The sequence below is a fragment of the Bemisia tabaci genome, chromosome 1, assembly GCF_918797505.1.
Source record: "Bemisia tabaci chromosome 1, PGI_BMITA_v3".
NCBI lineage: Eukaryota > Metazoa > Arthropoda > Insecta > Hemiptera > Aleyrodidae > Bemisia > Bemisia tabaci.
In genome coordinates this window covers 32222115-32244565 of record NC_092793.1, presented here as the reverse complement: position 1 = coordinate 32244565, position 22451 = coordinate 32222115, and the positions used below count along the sequence as shown (strand labels likewise).

Genomic DNA, 22451 nt, shown 5'->3' with positions numbered 1-22451 from the left:
TAGGTTTTTTAATTACTTTTTTCCCACTCGTTTTTTGTCCCATTACAGTAAGTCCTACAAGTGAGATGTTCCACTGGCTTTTTTCCTAAAGGTGCTTATCTCAATCCAATAATAATTGAAACGTAAACATGAGTTGGGCAGAGGGAAATGTTTCAGAATGTGTACAATTTCCTCAGCGAGCCGAATATGAGCGCGTGGACAGGAGACAGCACAATCTGACAATGAGTCTTCCATACCCTCAAAACAAGGAAGAGGAAGAAGCCTCACTACTTGCGCAGGGCCGTATTAAGGGGGGGGGGCGGCCCATGGCGGCAAATCTATAGGGGGCGGCAAATTTTGCGATTTTTTTAAATGTACGTATTAAAAAAAATTCGGATTTAGAAAAAAAAAGTACAAACGAGAAAAGGCGACAAAATCTCTAATTTTCTGAGAGTATAGTAATTTCAACTTTTGTCGTCTTTCAGTGATACAAGAGACAGCACCTTTAATTAGTCGAGTTAAGAGAGAAACCAAACACGCAATTTGGCCTGGAACGGCGCGCGGCGCGACTTACCTAGAGAGAAATGATGACGAGGACTTGAGATGAAAAGGAGAAGCCCTCGGCGCGGCGATCGGCATGTAACACATATTAGCGCCTACAAGACTGCACGAATACTTCACGCATTGCATCAAACATAGTGCGGTCATTGTGGACAGCGTAAAACGGATAGCGCCTATAAGAATGCATGAATACCTCACGCATTGCGGCAAACACAGTGCGATCAGCGTGAGACGCATAGCGCCTACAAGACTGCGTGAATACTTCACGAATTGCGTCAAACACAGTGCGGTCTGCGAGGCGCGGCGGCGGAAGTTAAAATCATTAATCCACATTTATGTTGGTTCTTTCATAATTTTTTCGTTCTTTTCTCATGAATGGAAGGCCTTGTCCACACAGAGAGAGTTTTACGTAATTTAACTTGCGCGCAAAGTTCCGTGAACTTTTGCTAGTAGTGTTGACAGGGCTTTCCCAAAGAATGTGTTCAACACCAGTAAACGCGTCTTATGCACCCCTCCCCCGCTGGCACGTTCATTTGATGGTTTTCATTGATGTTTCAAAACGAATGAGAAGGGGGCGGCAAAATACTAGGCGGCCCATGGGCGGCAAGTAGGTAAATCCGGCCCTGTACTTGCGGTCATGCGGCCACAACTTCAACTTATGAGGTACCTATGTTGTTTTTTAAAATTGAATTTGGGACAAATTCCTCTAGGAAAAAAGCCAGTAGGACATCTCACATGTAGGACTAACTGTGATGGGACAAAAAACGAGTTGGAAAAGAGAATTAGGAAAACTTGCATTAGGAAACTATATTTCAGGAAAAATGACTTGCCACCTGAAACGACCCCATGATAAAAGACTTAAAAGAAGCCGCTTTGAAGTTCCTCCCCGTTTCCACATAAAATCGTAGGTAAGGCGTTGCCAAAAAGCATGTATGTGTTTAGTTATAAGTTTTCATTTATCAATGTATTCGCGCTTTTGGGGTAAGTTTCGACACGCTCCCTTTGCGTTGGGCCATGCATCTCTCACTTTTAAGGTTTGCGCTTTTGGGTACCATCCCCTCCTCCGTCTTCTCTCATCTTCGATTTCAACCCATCCAATAGATTCACTGAAATACGAAATCGGCATCTCGAAACGAAAAGATCGAGGCTAACTTGTTTTGTGGAATTCATTGTTCTAGGTAACCATTTCAGGGAAGTGCGGAATTTTCAGAGGTTGAGCCGCAATGGGTCATCTGAAGCCAGTTCAAAAGCGTCCCTCTCACGACGCGAATCACAGGATTTTTCGCCGGCGAGTCACCATCAAAGCTTCGTAGACCTGCTGACAACCTCCTACAATTTCTCTCAATCTCAGAGCTTTCATGAATGCCCCTCCTGTCACAGGCGGTACAAGCACAAGCAGAGCCTCGTCTTTCATTTGAGGGTCGAGTGCGGCAAAGAGCCCGCCCACGAGTGCCGGTTTTGCGGGAAGAAGTTCTCTCAAGCTGGCAACATGAGGAAACACCAAGTCCTAGTCCATTCTTACAAACCATAAGCATCGTTTTTCAACTGTGAGACTTCATTTTTTATCTTGATACAGAGCTTTTGCATGCGTAAGGGATTTGCGATTCAAGTAATTTTTTGTAAATTGAGTTTCGCGAGGAACACATTGGTGTAACTGGTTCTCTCTGAAACGAACTCCCAAGTTCAAAAAAAGCTCTTTAAGTTACGGCCGGGATGGAGAGGATCTTCACGCTACGCAGCAAAGAGTTCATCTCTGTATTTAGTCAAACTCTCCATGCGCAGATAGGGAGCTAATCATTGGCAAAGTTATGCCAATGTATTTGCTCCTTAGCTGTGTATATGGCGAGTTTGACTAGGTGGACTCACAGCTCAGCGTGGGGGATCCCCTCCGATACTCCCTCAACTTTCAGAGCCCTCTTGTGAGCTTGGGAGTTTAACCAGTGGCATCATCGTACTTTTTGCGAAAATTTACGTATACAATAGTACTCAGATCGCAAATCCGTGGCGCATGCAAGAGCTCCATCCGCAAACCTTATTTTATATCCGAGTATCATTCTCCTATACTGCCGTGCGAAGAAAAAACGCCGTATGAACCTTCAGGCGTTGCCAAATTTCATTTTATAAAACATTAATTTCCTGGTGAATGCATGAATATTTTTCTTCCAATTTTTCAGGTAATTTTGTTCGCAATTTTACGTGAAGTCCATGAAAATGTCAAGAAAACATATTCAAAACTTTCCTTTAAAATTAACATTTTATCGAAGGAAATTTGGCAACTCGAATGTTCATACGGCGTTCTTCCTTACCACGGCAGTATAATAGCTCCTCGGCGAAAAAGACCGGACCGAAAAAGAACCGCCGTTGGAGAATCCCCATCTCTCCTCTCTTCCAATTAACAGTCAATTAAATATTGACAATCGACTGTTAATATTTTTTCCCCCTTGGACCCGTCAAAGTTGCCCCAAGTATGAATACCATTGTATTCATAAGGGGCAAGTTCTCGGGGCAAATGTATTTCCCCCCAAAAAACGAAATGTACTTAAAATTAGTGAGAATAAAATTTTACTTTAAAAAAAATATTTCTTCTCATTATCTGATCAGAAAATCCAAACAACTGGATTGTAAGTTCTCCTCATCATCTCATTTATTTCATAAAAGAGTGTGTCTGAAGATAGATCAGTAATTGGAAGACAATGAACCTTTTGTGAGGGAAAGACAGTATTTGGAATAAAGAAGGACTACTCATGATTCTCTCGCATTTTGAATCCAACTAAAGGGAATTCATCGTTTTGTTTCCTCCATTATTTTATAATAGAGGAATTATATGAAAAATAAACTTTCAGTAAACCTGGAAGCTTCTAAAGTCGAAAGCTGTACTTACGAGCTGTATAGATTCACCGTCCAATCCAAGCTCAGAAGTCGGAAATTCCGGATGTAACACCCGATTCTACGGCTTGCGAACCCGGAGCAGTCAGAGCGACGGCGCCAGCACCCGGAACTTTCGGCCTGAGAGCCCGGAACGAACGGTTTGTTTATATAGCCTGTAAGTACAGCTTCTAAGGCCAGCATTTATTTTTCTGTGTTTTTTTCGTTACTTTGCCATCAATAATGATTCACAAAGGAATAATTTACAAGTTTCTGAAAACATGCAAAGCATGACTCAAGAAATTTAAAAGGGGGGGGGGGGGGCACTTTCTCTTCATCTGCCTCATCTGTAGCTTCGTCTATCAATTGGATTGCGTTTTGCAAAAAGGAACCTGGAACATTGCATTGTTGCTACGATTGAGCAACTTCTTTTGTCTTGGAAGAAAAACCTGATCATCTGTAAACTTACGCTGTAAATTTTATATTTTTTCATGGTTTCAATCGTTCTATTGCAAAGGACGAAGTTGCACATTTCTTAGCAACATTGCAGTGCTCCTGGTCCCTTCTTGCAAAATGCAATCCAATTTCAACGATCAGCCTGTTGCGTAGTTTTCGGCTAACATTGAGCCTCTCCTGTTGCAGCGTACGAAGATCCTCTGTACTTCAACTCGTCCGAGAGCCCGAACAAACTGCAAGACGTGCAGAACTTCCTGAGGCCGTTCTCGGCGGTGACCCCGTCGAAAGAACTCTTCTTCCCGCCGAACATGGTGCTCTTCGGGGAAGTGGTGAACGACCCGCTGATGGACGCCAAGTACATCGACCACATCCTCCACTCGACGCAGGAGGGCCTGGCCGTCCTCAACTACTACCACCACAACAAGACGCTCAACAACCACATGCGGCTCAAGCTGAGCAGCGTCATCATCAACTATGAGCTCCAGTCCGACTTCAACAAGCGGCTCACGTCGCGGCAGTTCATCAACATGGCCAAAGCCATCGTCGCCCTCTTCCCCGGCGAGCAGGAGGAGGTCTACTACACGCCGTACAAGAAGGACGTCCACGGCAACAAGTGCCTGGCCAAGGGGAAGCTCTGGGACAAGTACTTCAATAGCCGCAGGAAGTTGAAGTCCTACGGGCTCATCGAGCGGGGCCAGAGACGGAGGCCCGTCCGCAAGACAACCGACCCCCCTTCCAACTCCACCGCTCTCGTCCCTTCTATCTCGTCCGCCTCTACCCTCCAGCCTGTAGACACGCTTGCCGCCTTCAAGGAGAACCACAACTAATTAGAGTTTTTCGATTAGTTGATTAAGATCGCATTCGATAGTGGTTTGATGTGTCGTTCGGCTCAAAACAATAGAACATGACCTCAAACAAAAATTTTAGGATTTAAGTAGGAAAAGCTGAAATTGAGAATCTCTTAGCAAATTCACTTTTCATTGCCATTTTATACTCAGAATCAAAAACCTATCACAAGAAACCCGTTCCCTCAGATTAATCAATTGACTTTTGAGGCTAAGTTTACATGTTGAACAAATCGATATCGATACAGTCTCATCTGTTCGATGTATCGAATACGATCCATAGAATTGAGGCTTTCTTTAGTAAAAGAGCGTATGAAGCTTGCAATGCTACTAAGGTTTTGCAATTTGTTATAGCGTTTACGACGGATGATATTCATTCGCAGTCGACTTACTTCCTTACGATAATGAGGAAAAACTAGCAGTAGATTCAAGGAAAAATTCATAGCGAAAATGTCGGATAAGTTACTTGCAACTAGAGAAGTACGTAGCACAATCTTAGCAGCATTGGAAGTCTACAACGCCCTTTTATCGAAAAATGCCCCAAATTCCGGATAACCGACGATTCTATAATTAATTAATAATCGAAGCGAATCAAAATTTATCGGTTAATGAATTATTTTTTCAATTCACGTGCACATTCAGATACACTAAATTCAGGTTTTATCGGTAAAAAACTTCACAAGCACGATCTTGGCTCGAAACTCCTTCATTTCTCTTCGATACTCCACGCTTTGTCCAGCGGTTTGTTTAGTTGCCTATCCGATTCCCAAATAATTGCACGTATATGTTTAGCTGCTACTGCCCAAAGCACGGAGTTGCAAGAAGCGTTTATTTCGAGTTATGGAAAAATAATCAGTATTCTTGTCTCCTCGATTCTTTAGTTCCCAATGTTATGTTTTTCTTTTTATCACAAGTGGCGTGGCGTGTAAGTTATCGACAATCGTTGACTTCCAGCGGCGTAAACCCTGGGGCAAGAATTGTGGGTACGAGGTGTATTTTTGAGTGTGTTATGTATGGCTTTTTACATGAGAATTTGTGATTTACATTCTCCCATAAGCTACATTCCCGTGCTCTTTTTAGGAATTTAGTTATTTTTTAGTTTATTTTAGTTTACTTTTCTAACTGTGATTATTATTATACTGATTCAAAATGAAGCTGGTGCCTGTTTTCAATCGCTTAGTTCATCCCCTGTCTTCCAAAATGAGATTGAACTCAGCAGCTAAACAGTGTCAAAAAGTGCAAATGTGGCATTCAGGGGCGGACTGGTCATGGGGGCGGGGAGGCGATCGCCTCCTAACAATTTGCCACGGAGGTCCCGAAGGGGCCCCCGCGGCGAATTTTTTTCGAGTTATGGTTTTACCCCTGTAATGTTGTAATTTTTTTATCCTATTCAGTCACTAAAAGGTCCCAAAATCCTTGAAAATTTGTCTCTAAGTGACATGAAAGGTCGTCTAAAGCTTTTGTGATGAAGGGGCCCCCGAAGAATCCTGAGAATGGGTTATTTTGAAGTTCAAATACTGTAGAATTTGACTCCAATAATGCATAAAATTGCGTTTAAAAAGTGTGTAATTTTCCACATTTTCCGGGGGAGGGCCCCCGGATCTCCTTAGAGGGGCCCCCGAACGACAGGAGGGGCCCCCAAAATCTAGGTCGCCTCCTAACTTTTCGACTTCCAGTCCGCCCCTGGTGGCATTAAGGATCCATTGAATTTAGTAGAGGCTACAACTTCTTAGAGAGCTAGCGGAGGCAATGTTTTTACACGTACAACAGGACATGTTTGTCGTACAACTCGAGATTTGTTTCCAGTGGTAAATCCCTAGAAACGGTATTTTTCAAAAATTATACTTAAAATAATAATCCGCGAGGAATATCGCGCCGTACAATCAGACGTTGTGCGTTACGCGCTACTCTTATGCTTTTATATCTCAGAGTTAGATTTTATTTTTGAATTTTACTCGAGATCTCTTCAAATTATTTCTTTTATGATGATTTGCCAAAGATTTCCATAAACCTCCCTTTATCAGAATGTAAACCAAATGGAAACCAGTTCCAAGAAAGAAGCTGAGTAAGGAACGACAATAATTACGGCCAAAAGACCTCCTTGAAGCTCCCTCGGAGAAATACAAACCACATCGGCGGTGAAACTGTCACACCACGCATCTCGATTTGCGACGTTGTAGACTTCCTGTCATGCTTTTTTTTAAATGAAAAACTACTCAACGTTAATTCTTTAAAATGTCAGTTTTTTTTCTCTCTCTATGCGAAGAAAACTCGGCAAAAATTGCAAGAAATGATATTGATTTGTTCTCCTTCATAAAAATAAAATGGGGGCGAGTAATTTTAAACACCACAAACGAGATACGTGGTCTAGTAGTTTCACCTTCGATATGGGGCCTCCCAATAAAGAGGAAAAGCTTTTTCGCGAAGCTCGATCGCATCAGTCGCTCTTGTACCACACTGAAAAAAAAATCTCTGTGTATTTACTAAGAAAAGGGTAAAATTACCAAGAATTCAGGGTTCTTTTTGATCCCAGTTTTTTCTTGGTAAAATTACCATTTATGGAATTGGTAATTTTACCGAGAAATCTCAGTAAAATTATTGAACTTTCTCGGTAATTTTACTGGACCTTGGTGAAAACGCCAATATTTTTTTATCGACTGTGGTAGAGCTACCGAGATAAAATAGCAAAGTTACCGGGAATTGATTACCAATAAAAGTGGTATTCTTACCTGAAAAATTGTAAAAATACCGGTTTTTAGGTAAGCTTACCAGTCTGTCTTGGGGAAATTATCAATAATTGGTAAAAAAAAGTGAGATGGTAAAGGTACCAATGGACCTCGGTAAAAACGCCGAGAATTTTTTTTCAGTGCAGGGGATTTGCAGGCAGGAAGAAGCTAGGTCGGCGCCGGGACCCGATCAGTTTTTGTAAGAGGAAAAAAATTCTCCAAGTCGAGAACCATGAGGCTGCCTGGTGTATTTTACCGGCGGAACGGGCCCTCAAATGCCCCGGACATGACTGGGAAACGCCGTCATGCTCCATCGCACGCCCGCTCCGAGCGAAACCTCAAAAGCACAGGAGCGTCACGCTGAATTATTTGGTTAAAAATAATTTCTTTCGCCCGCTCCTGCCCCTCTTTCCCTGCGCCGCAGCGTCGTGCCGCTGTTGCCGCGTCGCAGAAATGTCCCTGTCCTCTTCCCCCATTTCGAAAGCGCTTTTATTTTTAAGTAACTTCATTCCGAGAGGGGGAAAGAGTCCTATATGGTCGTAATCAATTGTTCTTAAAACAGCTCCTCTCCTCACGGAAAAAAAAATTGCTGATTCTACAATTCAATTGCTAAAAAACAGTGAGTGAGATGTTTCAACGCAGATTTTACAACAAAAAAATGCTACTTTAACCACATTGTAAACTAATTTAACCACAGGGGTGGTTAAAGTAGCATTTTTTTGTTGTGAAATCTGCGTTGAAACATTCCACTCACTGTTTTTAGCAATTGAATTGTTGAATCAGCAATTTTTTTTCCGTGAGTACATTTGGACGTATTCCTGCCAAACGGAACCAAATGCATTATGAAGTGAGCCCTGTTACGCATATATTCTTATGGGTCTCCGGGCTCATGTCTTAATGCACATGGTTCCATTTGGCAGAAATACGTCCATTTGGTTAACATAGTGACTAAGGGAGGTTCAAGAAGATCCTTAACATAGCATAATAAGAGGGACAATTTTAATGAGTCTCTAGTAGAAGTCAACGGTATATCTTTGAAAATAGATCTTTGCAAAGAATCGCAATGATTCACCTCTACAAAAAATTAAAAATACAAAGGAAACAAGTTTGCAGGTTTTGAAAATTTTAAGGTAGATGCGAGCATACCCTAAAGTTTACAAAAATCATAGAATGTTATGTTTAATGCAGTGTAAAATCATCATAACCTCTTGCAAAACTCTGTTTTCAAAGTTACACTGTTGACTCACACTCGAGATGCGTTAAAAGTGTCATGTTTATTATGCTACAGCGCAGGGTGCTTCCTCATGATAAGAACTATGATTTTTAATAGCGTCATCAAGCACCCTCTGTTAAAAAATTGTTAAAAATAACAGCACTTAACTGTTTTGTGAGAGAAAGGCGTATCCGCACCAAAATTTTAATAATTTGTTGCCTAATTTTTCCGATCCTCTCCTCGAGATCCTTTGACCGATGCCTCATTAGTTGTACTCACCATCTATAGTGAACAGCATTGCTTCATTTCCTTCCAACAGGAAAATGAAGAACTGTTGAAGGAATCATGTTTTTTAATCTTATTTCAGAACTTGACCTTTGGCGGTTACGTTCTTCTTCATAAAGTAAGCCGTTTAGTTTGTTGCCCCTTTGACGTAAGGGCTTATCTCAATTTCCACGTGAGCCCTGATTTACGCATGAATCCATGCTTTCTGGGGCTCATGCAGAAATCGAAATACGCCCTTACGCCAGAGGGGCGACAAATAATTGAGATGTAGGTACTCTTGCCAATACCAGTCGATCAAAGTAAGTAATTGATCCAATTTATCCAGAAGTTAATCAAATCTAAAGTGTTTGATCTTAGACATTGCCATTCGAATAGTTAGACGCAATAAGATTCATCCATTCCGCAAACTTTTTTTTCAGCAATTGTGTATATTTTATATGTAGTATTGGTACAATTTGTAGTGATATTTATTTGTCGGGCGAAGCACTGACACTGAATTTCTACTTGCGGAACCATTTTAGTCCCGGTTTATGTGTGTTTGGAACAACCAGCATACTTTTGATTTTTAAATGCCTAGTATAGGTTTATTTTCGTTTCTTGTCTGTTGAATGTTAATGTACAGTTTTCACTTGTTGCCATTTAACTCATTAAGTAATTTCATCGTGCGAAAACTGGTTTTTTTCAGTTTAAAAAATTGTAGATATCATGGAACCGTTTTCCTTTCCATTTTGTTTTATTATACTCGTTTTAATACAGCTGAGTACCTGTATTAATTTTATCGTAATTTACTTAAGGACTCAATAAATACTTACATCAACAAAGCCTTCTTTTTGATTTGTATATCATATTTTTCCCGTATCGAATTCCTAATTATTTTTTTTTATTTTGGACTTCTCATAAAACATAATTTATTCATTTAATGCCGCTACTACCTATTTTACAATAATGGTATCTAGCAACTATGTTTAAGGAAAGTGTAAGTGTTAATAGTGGCCAGCGTATGATAGGGTTATCCTATCATTATATTATTTCTATGGTACACAGAATAAAGATAGATATTTTTTGAATCATAAAATAAATTAAATACATATTAATGGGATATAGAAGATATAAAAAGTAGAAAACAAGATAAGATATACTAATTTGAATATCAAAATAATATAAAGGTATTCCTAAGTATGTTGGAGATAAACATTTGAAAATAGGGAAAGTAGTCAAAAAAATAAGTTCTGTTCTTTTATTATTTTTCTTTGCTGCTTTTAATCCTCAAATTTACACACACAGTTTAAATCTTGAAAAAAACCCTTGAAAGTTATCTTGCCGCGGCTCCATTCAATGAAGTCCATCTCACAAATAAATAGGTGAAGCTATTTTAAGATAATATCGGTAATTTCAGATAATGAATTTAGAACGGAGACCAGGAATGTCGAGTTTTTCTGTCTTTTATTGCAACAACAATTAAATGCAATAAACATTACTAGTTTAATTTTAGTAAAATTTAGCGTAATTGAAGAAAAATAATCAAAGTGAAAGTTTTTTTAAAGGCCAGGGAAAATTAGGGAATCGTCAGCGAAGGCAGAGAAAGTGGAGATTTTAAAGTCAGGAAAGAAAAATACTCAGGGAAGTCAGGAAATAGACCGCTAGACAAGATGCGAATTAAAGCGTGATGATACATGGTTTTTCATCAATATTTCAACTAAAGTACGATTTTTGCAACGGAAATTACTGAAAACAACTCCTAACCGAGTTATTAACGTTTTTCGTAGCATAAATTCAAACTACCCGCTCATAAAAAAATCATCTGTATCGGTGATCAAAGTACGAAACCACGCATCTCCGTCTGCGACGTTGCAGACTTCCTGCCATTTATTATTTTTCCTTTGAAAAACCATAGTTAAAGTAATTTCTTGATATCTTCCTCGAGTTTCCTCCTCTATTAGCAGAATATTCTGCATGGATTAAAAAGTATTAAGTTGGCTCGTTTCTCTTCGAAGAAATCAAATAATTGCGGAAATTTTGAAATACTCCAATGGAGGTACGTGATTTCACATTTTTACCATCGATGTGTGCAGGGCCGGATTTTCCTACTTGCCGCCCTTGGGCCGCATGTATTTTGCCGCCCCCTTCTCATTCGTTTTGAATCATCATTAAAAACCATTAAGTGAACGGAGGGAGAGGGGTGCGTAAGACGCGTTTACTAGTGTTGGACACATTTTTTGCGAAAGCCCTGTCAACACTACTAGCAAAAATTCACGGAACTTGACGCGAAAGTTAAGTTCCGTAAACCTGTCTCTGTGTGAACAAGGCCTTCCATTTATAAGAAATGAACGAAAAAATTATGAAAGAACCAACATAAATGTGGATTAATGATTTTAACTTCCACCGCCGCGCCACGCCGATCGCACTATGTTTGACGCAATGCGTGAAGTATTCCTTCAGTCTTGTAGGCGCTATGCGCTACACGTCGACCGCTGCTGACCGCTGCTGACCGCACTGTGTATGACGCTATGAAGTATTCATGCAGTCTTATGTGTTGCATGCCGACCACCGCGCCGAGGGCTTCCCCTTTTCATCTCAAGTCTTCGTACTCTTCGCTCTTCCCAGGCCAAATTGCGTCTTTGGTTTCTCTCATAACTCGACTAATTAAAGGTGCTGTCTCTTGTATCACCGCAAAACGACAAAATTAGAAATTACTATACTTTATTTGGGGACTCTAAAACTGAAAACACGGCAACCCTGCTCATGTATTTGCTCCCTATCTTTGCATTAAGAGTTTGTCTTGATGTAGATGTGGACTTTCAGGATAGCGTGGGACACCCCCTCCATTTTGGCCTCAACTTGAGAGCTTTTTTTGAGCTTGGGAGTTGATTTCAGAGAAAACCAGTGGCGCCATCGTGTTTCTCGTGAATTTGTACTAAAGAATCAACAGTCAAATCGCAAATTCCTCACACATGCAACATCTCCATTAGTATTGTTGCTCTTGTTTACCTCTTTGCCCTGCAGCCTAATTGTTGAAATTTCGTGTTTGTCGGAAGGACATGGATAAAGTTAAATGGCGAAGCGTGATTGGTCGGCTATGTCTTATCGTCGCTTTGTTGTACTTTTGAGCACCTCTTGAGTATCCGACAGCGATAGTATGCCGTCCATTTCACCCGACAAAGCATCGATAAGACATAGCCGACCAATCACGTTTCGCCATTTAACTTAAAGTCACCCATTCCACCCGACGAACCCCAAATTCCGAAAATTAGTACTTTCGAGGGGAGCTTTCACCGCACAAGAAATAATCGAGAAAGTTAAAAATGTTAAAATGGGTAACTCACTTGCACGTTTTAATATTCTTTTTTGCCGACGCGCTTCATGATGCCGATGCCCGAAACGCGTCTGCAAAAGAGAGTATTAAAACGTGCAAGCGAGTTACCCGTTTTAACATTTTTAACTTTCTCCAACAAAATCAGTGAACATTGTCAAGCAATGTGTGGAGGTAGTAGCACTATATATATATGAGTTTGGGTTGGTAGCCGAGTGCTAGAAATAATGCAAAAAATGTTTTCAAAAAACACTTACATTTTATTAATAACTTTATTTATACCGAAGCTTTTCGAAGCGGACGCCTCATCGTCAGGGTAACAACAAAATCAATATCACAAAGGCCGTTGCCAGGGGCGGACTGGTAGTCGAAAAGTTAGGAGGCGACCTAAATGTGGGGGCCCCTCCTGTCGTTCGGTGGCCCTCCCCCGGAAAATTTTGAAAATTTCACACTTTTTAACGCAATATTAAGCATTATTGGAGTTGGATTCGACAGTACTTGAACTTCAAAATATCCCATTCTCAGGATTCTTCGGGGGTCCCCTCATCACATAAGCTTTAGGCGACCTTTCATGTCTCTTAGAGACAAATTTTCAAGGAGCTCGGGGCCTTTTAGTGACTGAGAAGGATAGGAAAATTACAACATAACGGGGAAAAAACGATGACTCGAAAAAAATTCGCCGCGGGGGCCCCTTCGGGACCTCCGCGGCAAATTGTTAGGAGGCGATCGCCTCCCCGCCCCCATGGCCAGTCCGCCCCTGGCCGTTGCCATACTTTAAATTTCAAACTAGGTAACAAATGATAACAAGCTATTAGATCAGTCTTTGTGATATTGATTTTGTTGTTACCCTGACGATGAGGCGTCCGCTTCGAAAAGCTTCGGTATAAATAAAGTTATTAATAAAATGTAAGTGTTTTTTGAAAACATTTGTTGCATTATTTCTAGCACTCGGCTACCAACCCAAACTCATCATTTCTCCAACAATCTTGCTGCTACTGGTTTTGTTCTGACTGGACGGACGTTTCTATTACAGAGCGACATGTGAGGAATTTCGTGGGCGTGCGAGGGTTCCCGACGGAGCTGGAGTTGGAGGCGACGTCTCCTGGCTCGCCGTCGTCGGAGGCGGCTCATCAGGAGCAGGGGTTGACGCTGCCGGACGAGGTGCTGGACGTGGTGGAGTCGCAAGCGGTGCGGAGTCGGCTCCAGGCGGCCGTCCGGGACTCCACCGACGGGAAGGCCGTCCTCCTCTACTACAACACCCACGCCTGCCTCAACAACAAGATGCGCCAGCGGCTGGCAAAAGTCATCATCGACAACGAGATCAAGGATGACCCCAGCCGCGTCATCTCCCACCGCGCCTTCCAGGTAGGCAACACGAGGCAACCGCCGGGAGAGAAGTACGCTGGCGTGCTAAGGAAGAACGCCGTATGAACATTCGAGAGTTGCCAAATTTCCTTCCATAAAATGTTTATTTTTGAGGGATGCCATGTATAATTTTCCTTGAAATTTTCAGGAGCTTTAGCTGAAATCGCGAGCAAAATTATCTGAAAAAGTGGAAGGAAAATATTTATAAGTTTACCAGGAAATTCGTGTTTTATCAAAGGAAATTTGGCAACGCCTGAAGGTTCATACGGCGTTCTTCCTTAGCACGGCAGTACGTACTTAACAAACTGGGTTGGTCTGCACAGTAAGAACAAGTAACTGACTTTTTAAGTGAGAAAGAAACTTTAAGAAGGGGACCGAATACTGTATGTACCAAGGTGGAGAAATAGTGCTGGGTCCACACCATTTCGCGGGGGAAAACGAGGGCGTGAAGTTCCAAAAATTTTAATTAGAGTCAAAAATAAATGTTTTTAACTCTAATTAGTACCAGTGCAAAACTGACGGGGGGGATTGTTCAGCTCAGGCTCTCCCCCTCAGATTTGTACGGGTACTCATTAGGGTTAAAAACATTTATTTTTGACTCTGATTATAATTTTTGGAACTTCTCGGCTTTGTTTTCCCCGTAAAATGGTGTGGACCCAGCACCATTTCTCCACCTTGTGACTTTTTAAGTTAATATGGGAAGGGCAGGGTGTCTACTATTAGTAGGAACCGGAAAATATCAGGAAATTCGATGTTTTCAGGAAAAAGTCAGGGAACTCGGCCACGAATCGGGAAATTCTGAATGATTCAAGCATTTTTCAAACACTTTACTCAAGTCATCAAATATGTTGATTTTTCAAATCAAACGATTGTGAATTTACTCGCTCGAGAAATCAGGAAATCAGGTCCAAAATATCAGGTAAAATCAGGAAAATCTAATATTTTTAAGTAGACACCCCACCACACAAAGTAATCGAAACGTGCGATTAATATGTATTGCTTCGTTTTCTTTGGGTTACATTGATCTTTGGATTGAAAATTTGCAACCTGATTAAAGATTAAGCGCTAGCCGTCAGAATCGCCCTTGAATCGAATCGGTGGTTAATGCGCTCGCCGCTCACAAGTCGCTAACTTAGAGCGGCATTAAGAACCGCATGACCATATTGGTTCAGTCGGACGCTCTCTTCATCCCCAGATGTCTCAGAGAGGTCTGTGACATTGCATCCACCTACGATGCATCCACCCTTATCTAACCTCCCTAACCTAATCTAACCTCCCTAACCTAATCTAACCTACCTAACCTGATCTAACCTAACCTAACCTAACCTAACGGCTGGGTGGATGCAACGTCCTGAGCTCGTCTCAAAGTAACATACGGTTTCGGTTGATTTCACCAAAAATTTGGTCGACCAGCTAAGTCTTCTTGGTTAATCTCAGCGTAGAAAAAGTTACTTCAATCTACAGAACCATAAATGCAGAAATTTTCAATTTCGTAGGCACTGGCGCACGCTGTGGCCGATCTGTTCCCGCCGGAGAAGTCCGAATCGTATTTCACCCCTTACTGCCGGAACAGGAGCGGCAAGACTTTCAACGCCAAGGGAAAGCTTATTGACCGCTACAAGAACATGCGAAAGTCCCTCCGAGCCTGCGGCCTCATCAAGAGCAAGCATCCCATGCCGCCAAGGCAAGCTCCAAAAGAAGACATCTCTCTCTTTTGTAAGTCGATAAACCCTACTGCTATACTGCCGTGCCTAGGAAGAACGCCGTATGAGCTTTCAGACGTTGCCAAGTTTCCTGCGATAAAAACCGAATTTACTGGGAAAATTGCGACGATTTTGTACGCAGTTTACTCTAAAATATCTGAAAATTTCAAGGAAAAGTCTGCATGAATGTTGTCAAAAATGCATGTTTTATCAAGGGAAATTTGGCAACTCTCGAATGTTCATACGGCGTTCTTCCTTAGCACGGCAGTATATCTTTGAGAGGTTCAGATTTTAATACTCATCGAGAAGGGCCGTCAGCAGGGTTTAGGGTCTTGAAAGGAAAGGAAGATTTCAAATTTCAGTGAAATATTTCATATCACACAGAAAGAAAAGAACATTGCGGTTGTGGAACATGAAAAGTAAATGTATACAGTAACTGTATACAACAGTCATGCATGGGTATATCCTTTGCAGTTTAATCATTCTGTACAGAGTTGGAGTTGAAATTCTGATCTTGCAATGTCTGTTTCAATACCTTCCATGAAATCTCGTGAAGTATTTCTGGTGAATTTCAAGCTTTTATTTTGAATTTAAAGTACATCCTGTCCTCTAGACCCCCTATTTCACGAGGTCTAAAAATTTCATGAAGATAATGAAAGTACATGAAATGAACAAGTTTGGTCGAATATTTTACTGATTAAACTGATATCAATATACGTTAATCGTTGAAAATGATAACTCAATTCTTTAAACATTATCATGGCCGGATTTACCTACTTGCCGCCCATGGGCCACCTGTATTTTGCCGCCTTCTTCTCATTCATTTTGAAACATCAATAAACCATCAAGTGAACGTGTCGGAGGGAGAAGGGTGCATAAGACGCGTTCACTCTTGTTGGATACATTTTTTGCGTAAGTCATGTCAACACTACTAGCAAAAATTCACGGAACTTGACGCGAAAGTTAAGTTCCGTAAACCTATCTCTGTGTGAACAAGGCCTTCCATTTATAAGAAATGAAGGAAAAAATTAAGAACGAACAAACATTAATGTGGTTTAATAATTTTAACTTCCGCCGCTGTGCCGCGCTGACCACACTGTGTTTGGCGCAATGCGTGAAGTATTCATGTAGTCTTGTAGGCACTGTGCGTCTCACGCCGCGCCGACCGCTGTTGACCGTACCGTGTATGACGCAATGCGTGAAGTATTCACGCAGTCTCGTAGGCGCTAATATGTGTTACATGCCGACCGCCGTTCTCCTTTTCATCACAAGTCCTCGTCATCATTTCTCTTTGCGTCGCGCCGCTCCAGACCAAATTACGTGTTTGGTTTCTCTCTTAACTCAACTAATTAAAGGTGCGCAGTCTTTTGTATTACCGAAATACGACAAAATTTGAAATTAATGAACTCTCGGGAAATGAGAGATTTTGTCACCTTTTCTTGTTTGTAATTTTTTTCTGAATCCGATTTTTTTGTACCTGCATTTAAAAAAATTGCAAAATTTGCCGCCATGGGCCGCGGCCCATGTGGCCGCCCCCTTAATCCGGCCCTGAAAATTATTGATGATTTTTGCAACTTCTTGTGTGTGTTAATTCAGATTACGCAACATTATTAAAATTGCAAGACTTGATACTTTTATCTTTACGCTCGATCAACATATCAACCTTTAGGAATTAAGACAACTAAAATTTATATAAATAAAAAAAAAATGGAGGGGAAAAAATGACAAGTTTACGTTTCATATGTTTGTTTTTCGGTATTTTAGCCGGGACTGGCGCTGAACATGTAAGATGGCTAACAAAATTTGTGGAGCCTTGGGATGTTGTAGAGGATTACTGGAGGATAACGTCCGGGCAGCGACTCGAATACCTCGATAAAGACCCGAACTTAACAGCAGACGGCTATTTGGATCTTTTTCCTGCTTTGAAAGAGCCCGAAGGACATAAATTGGTAATTTTCTCGTTTTAAGTGTATGTAGTTACTCTTATGTTTTTCATTTCTACCTTTTCCTCCTCTGTTTTTTTTTCTTTTCTCGTGACCTAGAGACGACGCAGAGACCAATCGAGACACCCCTACCGCACTCCCCCCCTCCCATTCACTATATGGAAACTTCAACGGTCCTGGTTCCATCACTCAATTCTTCGAATCTCCCTCTTGTTGGCTGTTAAGCGGCTAAGTTAGCAGACAAGCCGATGGATGACCAGACAAGCCAGCAAATCCAGTAAACCAATATTACTGGTCTTGAAAAAGGTGATTCAATCGATGAAATTGCAGGCTGCAAGCTTGTTTGAAATCTTAATTTTTGGAATATCTGATGAAGATGTAAGCGGTCCCACTTTGGCTGGATTCTCACCCAGCATGAAAACCTTACTTTATCCTGTTCTTTCAAAACTGATAGACAATGCTCCTTCCTTATTTTATTTTGCAACGATGGTTTCATTCTCTTTGTCTAATATTGTTCCAGATTGACATTGATTTCGCCACGAAATACCCCGAAGCACGAAATGCCTTGTTTGATAATTGGGACAATTTTACGGATAAAATCTTAAATTTTGCTCAAAATAAATTCAATAGTGACTTAAAATTTCAATTAATAATAACGGATGCAGCCCTTGACGTATTCGTGGAAGGTGTGTATTAATTAACTTACCCGATTCGTTTGATCCACCTTTTGTAATTTTGTTAGCTGAGTGAAATGCTAAACATTTTCACCTAGTAGGTAGGTCAAAAGCTAAATGTTGAAGTCCCCCCAAAAGTAAAAGCTGCCAACGTTGCTAAGTTACCAATGAAGAGTCTCCCTTGCCTTTGAGGGAACACAACCTTTGAGCAGTGCTAAGACCTCGCTGGGCGTCTTGTGCCTAGAATTAAGGGGCGCTGGCTAAATAAAACTTCATCTTTTGCAATAAAATTGCGAAAATCGTGAAAAACTATGAAATTTAGATGGTAATTTTTGTCTTAAATTTACAGTTTTTAGCGAGTAAAATAGAAACTATTAATGGATAATCGGGTTTTTCATCCAAGACAAAAGAAGTTGCACAATCTTAGCAAAATTGCAATGCTAGTGGTTCCCTTTTGCAAAGTGCAATCCATATACAGTCACCTTCCGGCCAAAGTATCACAAGCGCCATGCCATGCGACGTTTACAAATTTCCGCCGCCATTTTATTTTTTTACAGAGAAACTGATCAACGAAGCTGTCCGAAAATTTCACGAATTTTCATTGTGCTGCCGTTCACATTTAGTGAAATTTTCGGACAGCTTCGTTGAACAGTTTCTCTGTAAAAAAATAAAATGGCGGCGGAAAATTTTAAACGTCGCATGGCGCTTGTGATACTTTGGCCGGAAGGTGACGATATAGGCGACCAAAGACAGAGAGACCTCCCTTCAACCTCTTCGCGACTGGTGAGAACTTGATATACTTTCAGAGATTCAGCATTTCCTAACGAACAGTTATGATGCCACAACAATGTGCCGATCACGTTTACCAAACATTGACTTATTTGCTGAACGAATTGCTCGACTTGTCTAGTCAAATTATTAAGTCACCTTTTTTGCTTTTTAGAATGGGTTTAACGTTTCGAAAGACTTTAGCCTGGAGACTATTTCTCATTATGTCTTTTTTCCATTTAGCATACCTTCAATTGTCAGGGTGTTCCACTAAAATGTGGCAGGGAAATGTCATGGAATTTCATTTTCTGCGGCAACCCTGTGAGTACATAGTACAAGTTGCCACCCCTCGCCAAAAGGTTAGTGGAGGGTCTCTCCTTGTCTCTGTGTTTAGGTTGGGCTTAATTTTTGAAGCTGACGAAAGCGCCCTTGTTTCAGACGCGACAGCCCGTCGTGTGACGGCGTTTCACCTGCTCTCGTTCCTCATGACCAAGTACCAGACGTGCCGCACCAGCTCGGGGGCCCCGTGGCGCCCCAGCCGGGAGGAGGTCAAGAACGGGCTCCTGCTCTTGGCGCCGAGCCGGGAGGAGATGCACGACGCCCTCGAAAAGCGGCGCCTCGCCTACCAGGACGTCAACCTCCCGCTGACGCCCATCCCCATCATCGTGGGCGCCCTCGGGGACCCGACCGCCTCCTGTCTCGTCCACTACAAGGGCGTCGAGTACCAGCTCCCCTCCCCGCTGGCCGCCATTGACCTCTGCTTCAAGATGTTTCACGTGCTCAGATTGGACTTCTCGCCCGAGACGCTCTACGCCTGGCTCTTCGTCAGCAAGTACGTCTATCAGATCAGGGAGGCGTCGTCTACCAACTACATCCCCGTCACCACGCTTGCCACAGATCTCCGAGTCTAATTCCAACGACTTCCATTCTGAACATCCATGGAGAAAACACGGAAAGTGGTGGCAAGCGGAGGAATGTACAATTCTACGTCACAGCTAAAAATGAAGCCGCTCTTCTGATTGGTTAATAGGATCTCGGGAAAACCGAGACCTCTTTGAACTTTAAAAAGGAGCAGGCAAGGTCGTGAGGCTCCCACTTATTTTGGCTCTAAAAACTCGTAACTATTGACATTTCATGTTACAATATGTTTTTCTATCAATGTTCGAATGTAACTGAAAATAATTTGTAAGTTAAAAATGTATATTTCACATAATAACAATTTTTACGAAATGTGCCAAGCAAATATATGCGTATACCACAACGACTCAGGTGGGAGGCGAAAATGGGGAACAAGGGTGGTTTTTGTTACTACTTCGTTCCAGAGGCGGTGGGAGGAGGATAGACATCATGCTTAGTACTTGAACCCCCTTTTCTTCAATTCTGTGATGAATGTTCTTTTATTGTGATAATTGGTTTTTATTTATGGATAAATAATTAAATTGTGTAATTCAGTCGTTCATTTGTAATTTAATGTATTGATGACATTGTGTACACACATTATTTAAGATCTAGAGTAAGCATTTCGGACCTCAAGTTTCTTGTAACAACTGCAATAAAACGGAACTGTAAGAATTCTTGAATTATGTCTGTGGCACTCAAAGTTCTTGTATTGAGTTTAGTAAATTCATTCTCGCCAAATAATTTGTAACGGAATCGGGCCTCTTTTAATTTTAATACATCTATTTTAAAAAGTTCTCTGTTTTTATTTCATTTTCAAAGCAACTAAACATTTTCACGGGAAACATCAACGTGTTTGCCATACGTACTATTTGCTTAGTACTCAACTGTTTTTATTATGTGTACAACGAGTGAATCGCATTTACGAGGGATCCATTGATGTCCAGTCAGTCGCATTAGCGGATCCAGAAAATTGGCAACATTGTCTTTTCTCCGTTTGAATCTATGGAAATGTATCGATTTTTGGAGGGGCCATGTGCTCCGACGAGAATCGATTATTTAGCATAGGTTTTAATGGAGGAAATCCGGTGTTGCCAAATTGCTGGATCCGCCTCTGCAGTCAGCCGCACTTAACTCTTATAAGTGAACAGAAGTTTTTCACAACGTCCAGATCAACCTTGCATTTTATTTTAATTTTCCGTCGAAGACCAGCAGCGAACATCTCTAAATATCATATTCATCGCTTCAAACGAAATCCCTCTTTATCCCAACTCTGACAAACTGCCGGGCTCAGAATCTGCCAGGAGTAGTACAATATTTTGGTCTCTATCAATATGGTAATAAGCACCGAATGCTCTCCCATTTAACGGGTGGAGACAGCTTTTTACTGATAAACGACTTTGGCTCGATATTTAACAAAATGTTCTCTTTCTCGTGTATATCCGTATTAAGAAATTCTGTTTATCGATCAAAACAAGGTCACTCGATGAGGATTCAAAAACTCAGGCGCCGCGTCGGGCTTTTTCGGCGTGCACGGAAAAAATTAAATGTTTATTTAGCATTTATACTGTTAAAAAGATGTCCGACAAGTTTCAAATGCTGATTTTACAATACAAAAATGCTAACATAACATTTTAGTTTGTACGTTCTGCAGTGGGCGTAGTTACGTTAGCATTTGTTAAAATGTAAAATCAGCATTTGAAACTTGTCGAACATCTTTTTAACAGTATAAATCGACGGTGAAAGTCGGCAATCACATAACTCGATTTGCGACGTCGCAGAATTCCTGTCATACTTTATTCTTTAAACGGAAAACTACTCAACGGTAATTCCTTAAAACTGCCGTGATTTTTCTTCTGTGTGCGAGGAAAATTCTGCAAAAACTGCAAGGAATCATGTCCATTTGTTAGCCTTTAAAAAAATAACATAGTTGCGTAGATTTTCAGACACCGCAAACGAGTTATGTGATTGCCGACTTGCACCGTCGAAATGCTAAATCAACATTTAATTTCTTTCCGCGTGGGCTTACTAAAAATCTGTCACATATTGTCTGTTACAGTAGAGGATGCGATAGCTTTTTCCTACGGGCCTCGAGTCGCCGTCCCTTCTCGATGTGACGTCATCTTCGAAAGGGAAAGGAATGCGAGCCTCGGATTCAGTGACGTCACCACTGAACTGCCTGAGTGGAACTGCCTCACGTGTCATAGGAAGTACAAGTACAAGAAGAGCTTAACGCTACACTTGCGCTTCGAGTGTGGAAAGGAGCCAAGTTTTTGTTGTGCCGAATGCAATAAGAAATTCTATCACCTCGGAGCTCTCAAGAAACATACGATTAATGTCCATAAAATCCCCTTCCGTAATCCTCACAGAGAACTCCCCGCTTAATATCAAAGGGATTTAGTTCCCGAAACTCTAAGCTCAGCTTAGATTTCATTCCACTTCTAAAAATTGTCTCGACGAAATTTGTTGGTGGATCCTATAGCATAAAAATAATGTGTGTAACATGTTTCAAATTCAAATCTATTAATGTTTTTCGGCAAAAAAAGACTGATTTAAATTTCGCAAAATTTCCCCTTTTGGAATGTCTCCGCAGCTTGCACATATCGACGGCAGTGGCGTGGCGTGCTTTGCGATGCATCAATTGATCTGCCATTTAAACCTACGGTAAAAGATCGATTAACAGGGTGTTCGCAACGAACACCTCAGTAATCGATTCTTCATCATAGTTTCAATTGGGGAAATATCGATAATCGACCGTTCACGCCTCGCCCCTGATCGACGGTGAAACTTCCAAACCACGTATCTCGTTTGCGGTGTTTAAAAATCTCCGCTCCCATTTTATTTTCTTAAAGGAGAACAAA

The 22451-nt window shown here is 41.3% G+C and overlaps 2 protein-coding genes across 8 annotated transcripts in view; one reads left to right on the top strand and one right to left on the bottom strand.

Moving 5' to 3' along the window:
- Window positions 1-22451, bottom strand: part of LOC109037149 (uncharacterized) — a 549607-nt gene that overhangs the window by 448709 nt on the left and 78447 nt on the right. The window lies entirely within an intron of this gene.
- Window positions 269-21429, top strand: LOC109037154 (uncharacterized). Its single transcript, XM_072306525.1, has 7 exons — window positions 269-2087; window positions 4048-4685; window positions 13186-13605; window positions 15102-15321; window positions 17073-17257; window positions 17772-17937; window positions 19132-21429. Exons 2-7 carry the CDS (start codon window positions 4170-4172, stop codon window positions 19602-19604), a joined length of 1980 nt encoding a protein of 659 aa, XP_072162626.1. The 5' UTR covers window positions 269-2087; window positions 4048-4169; the 3' UTR covers window positions 19605-21429.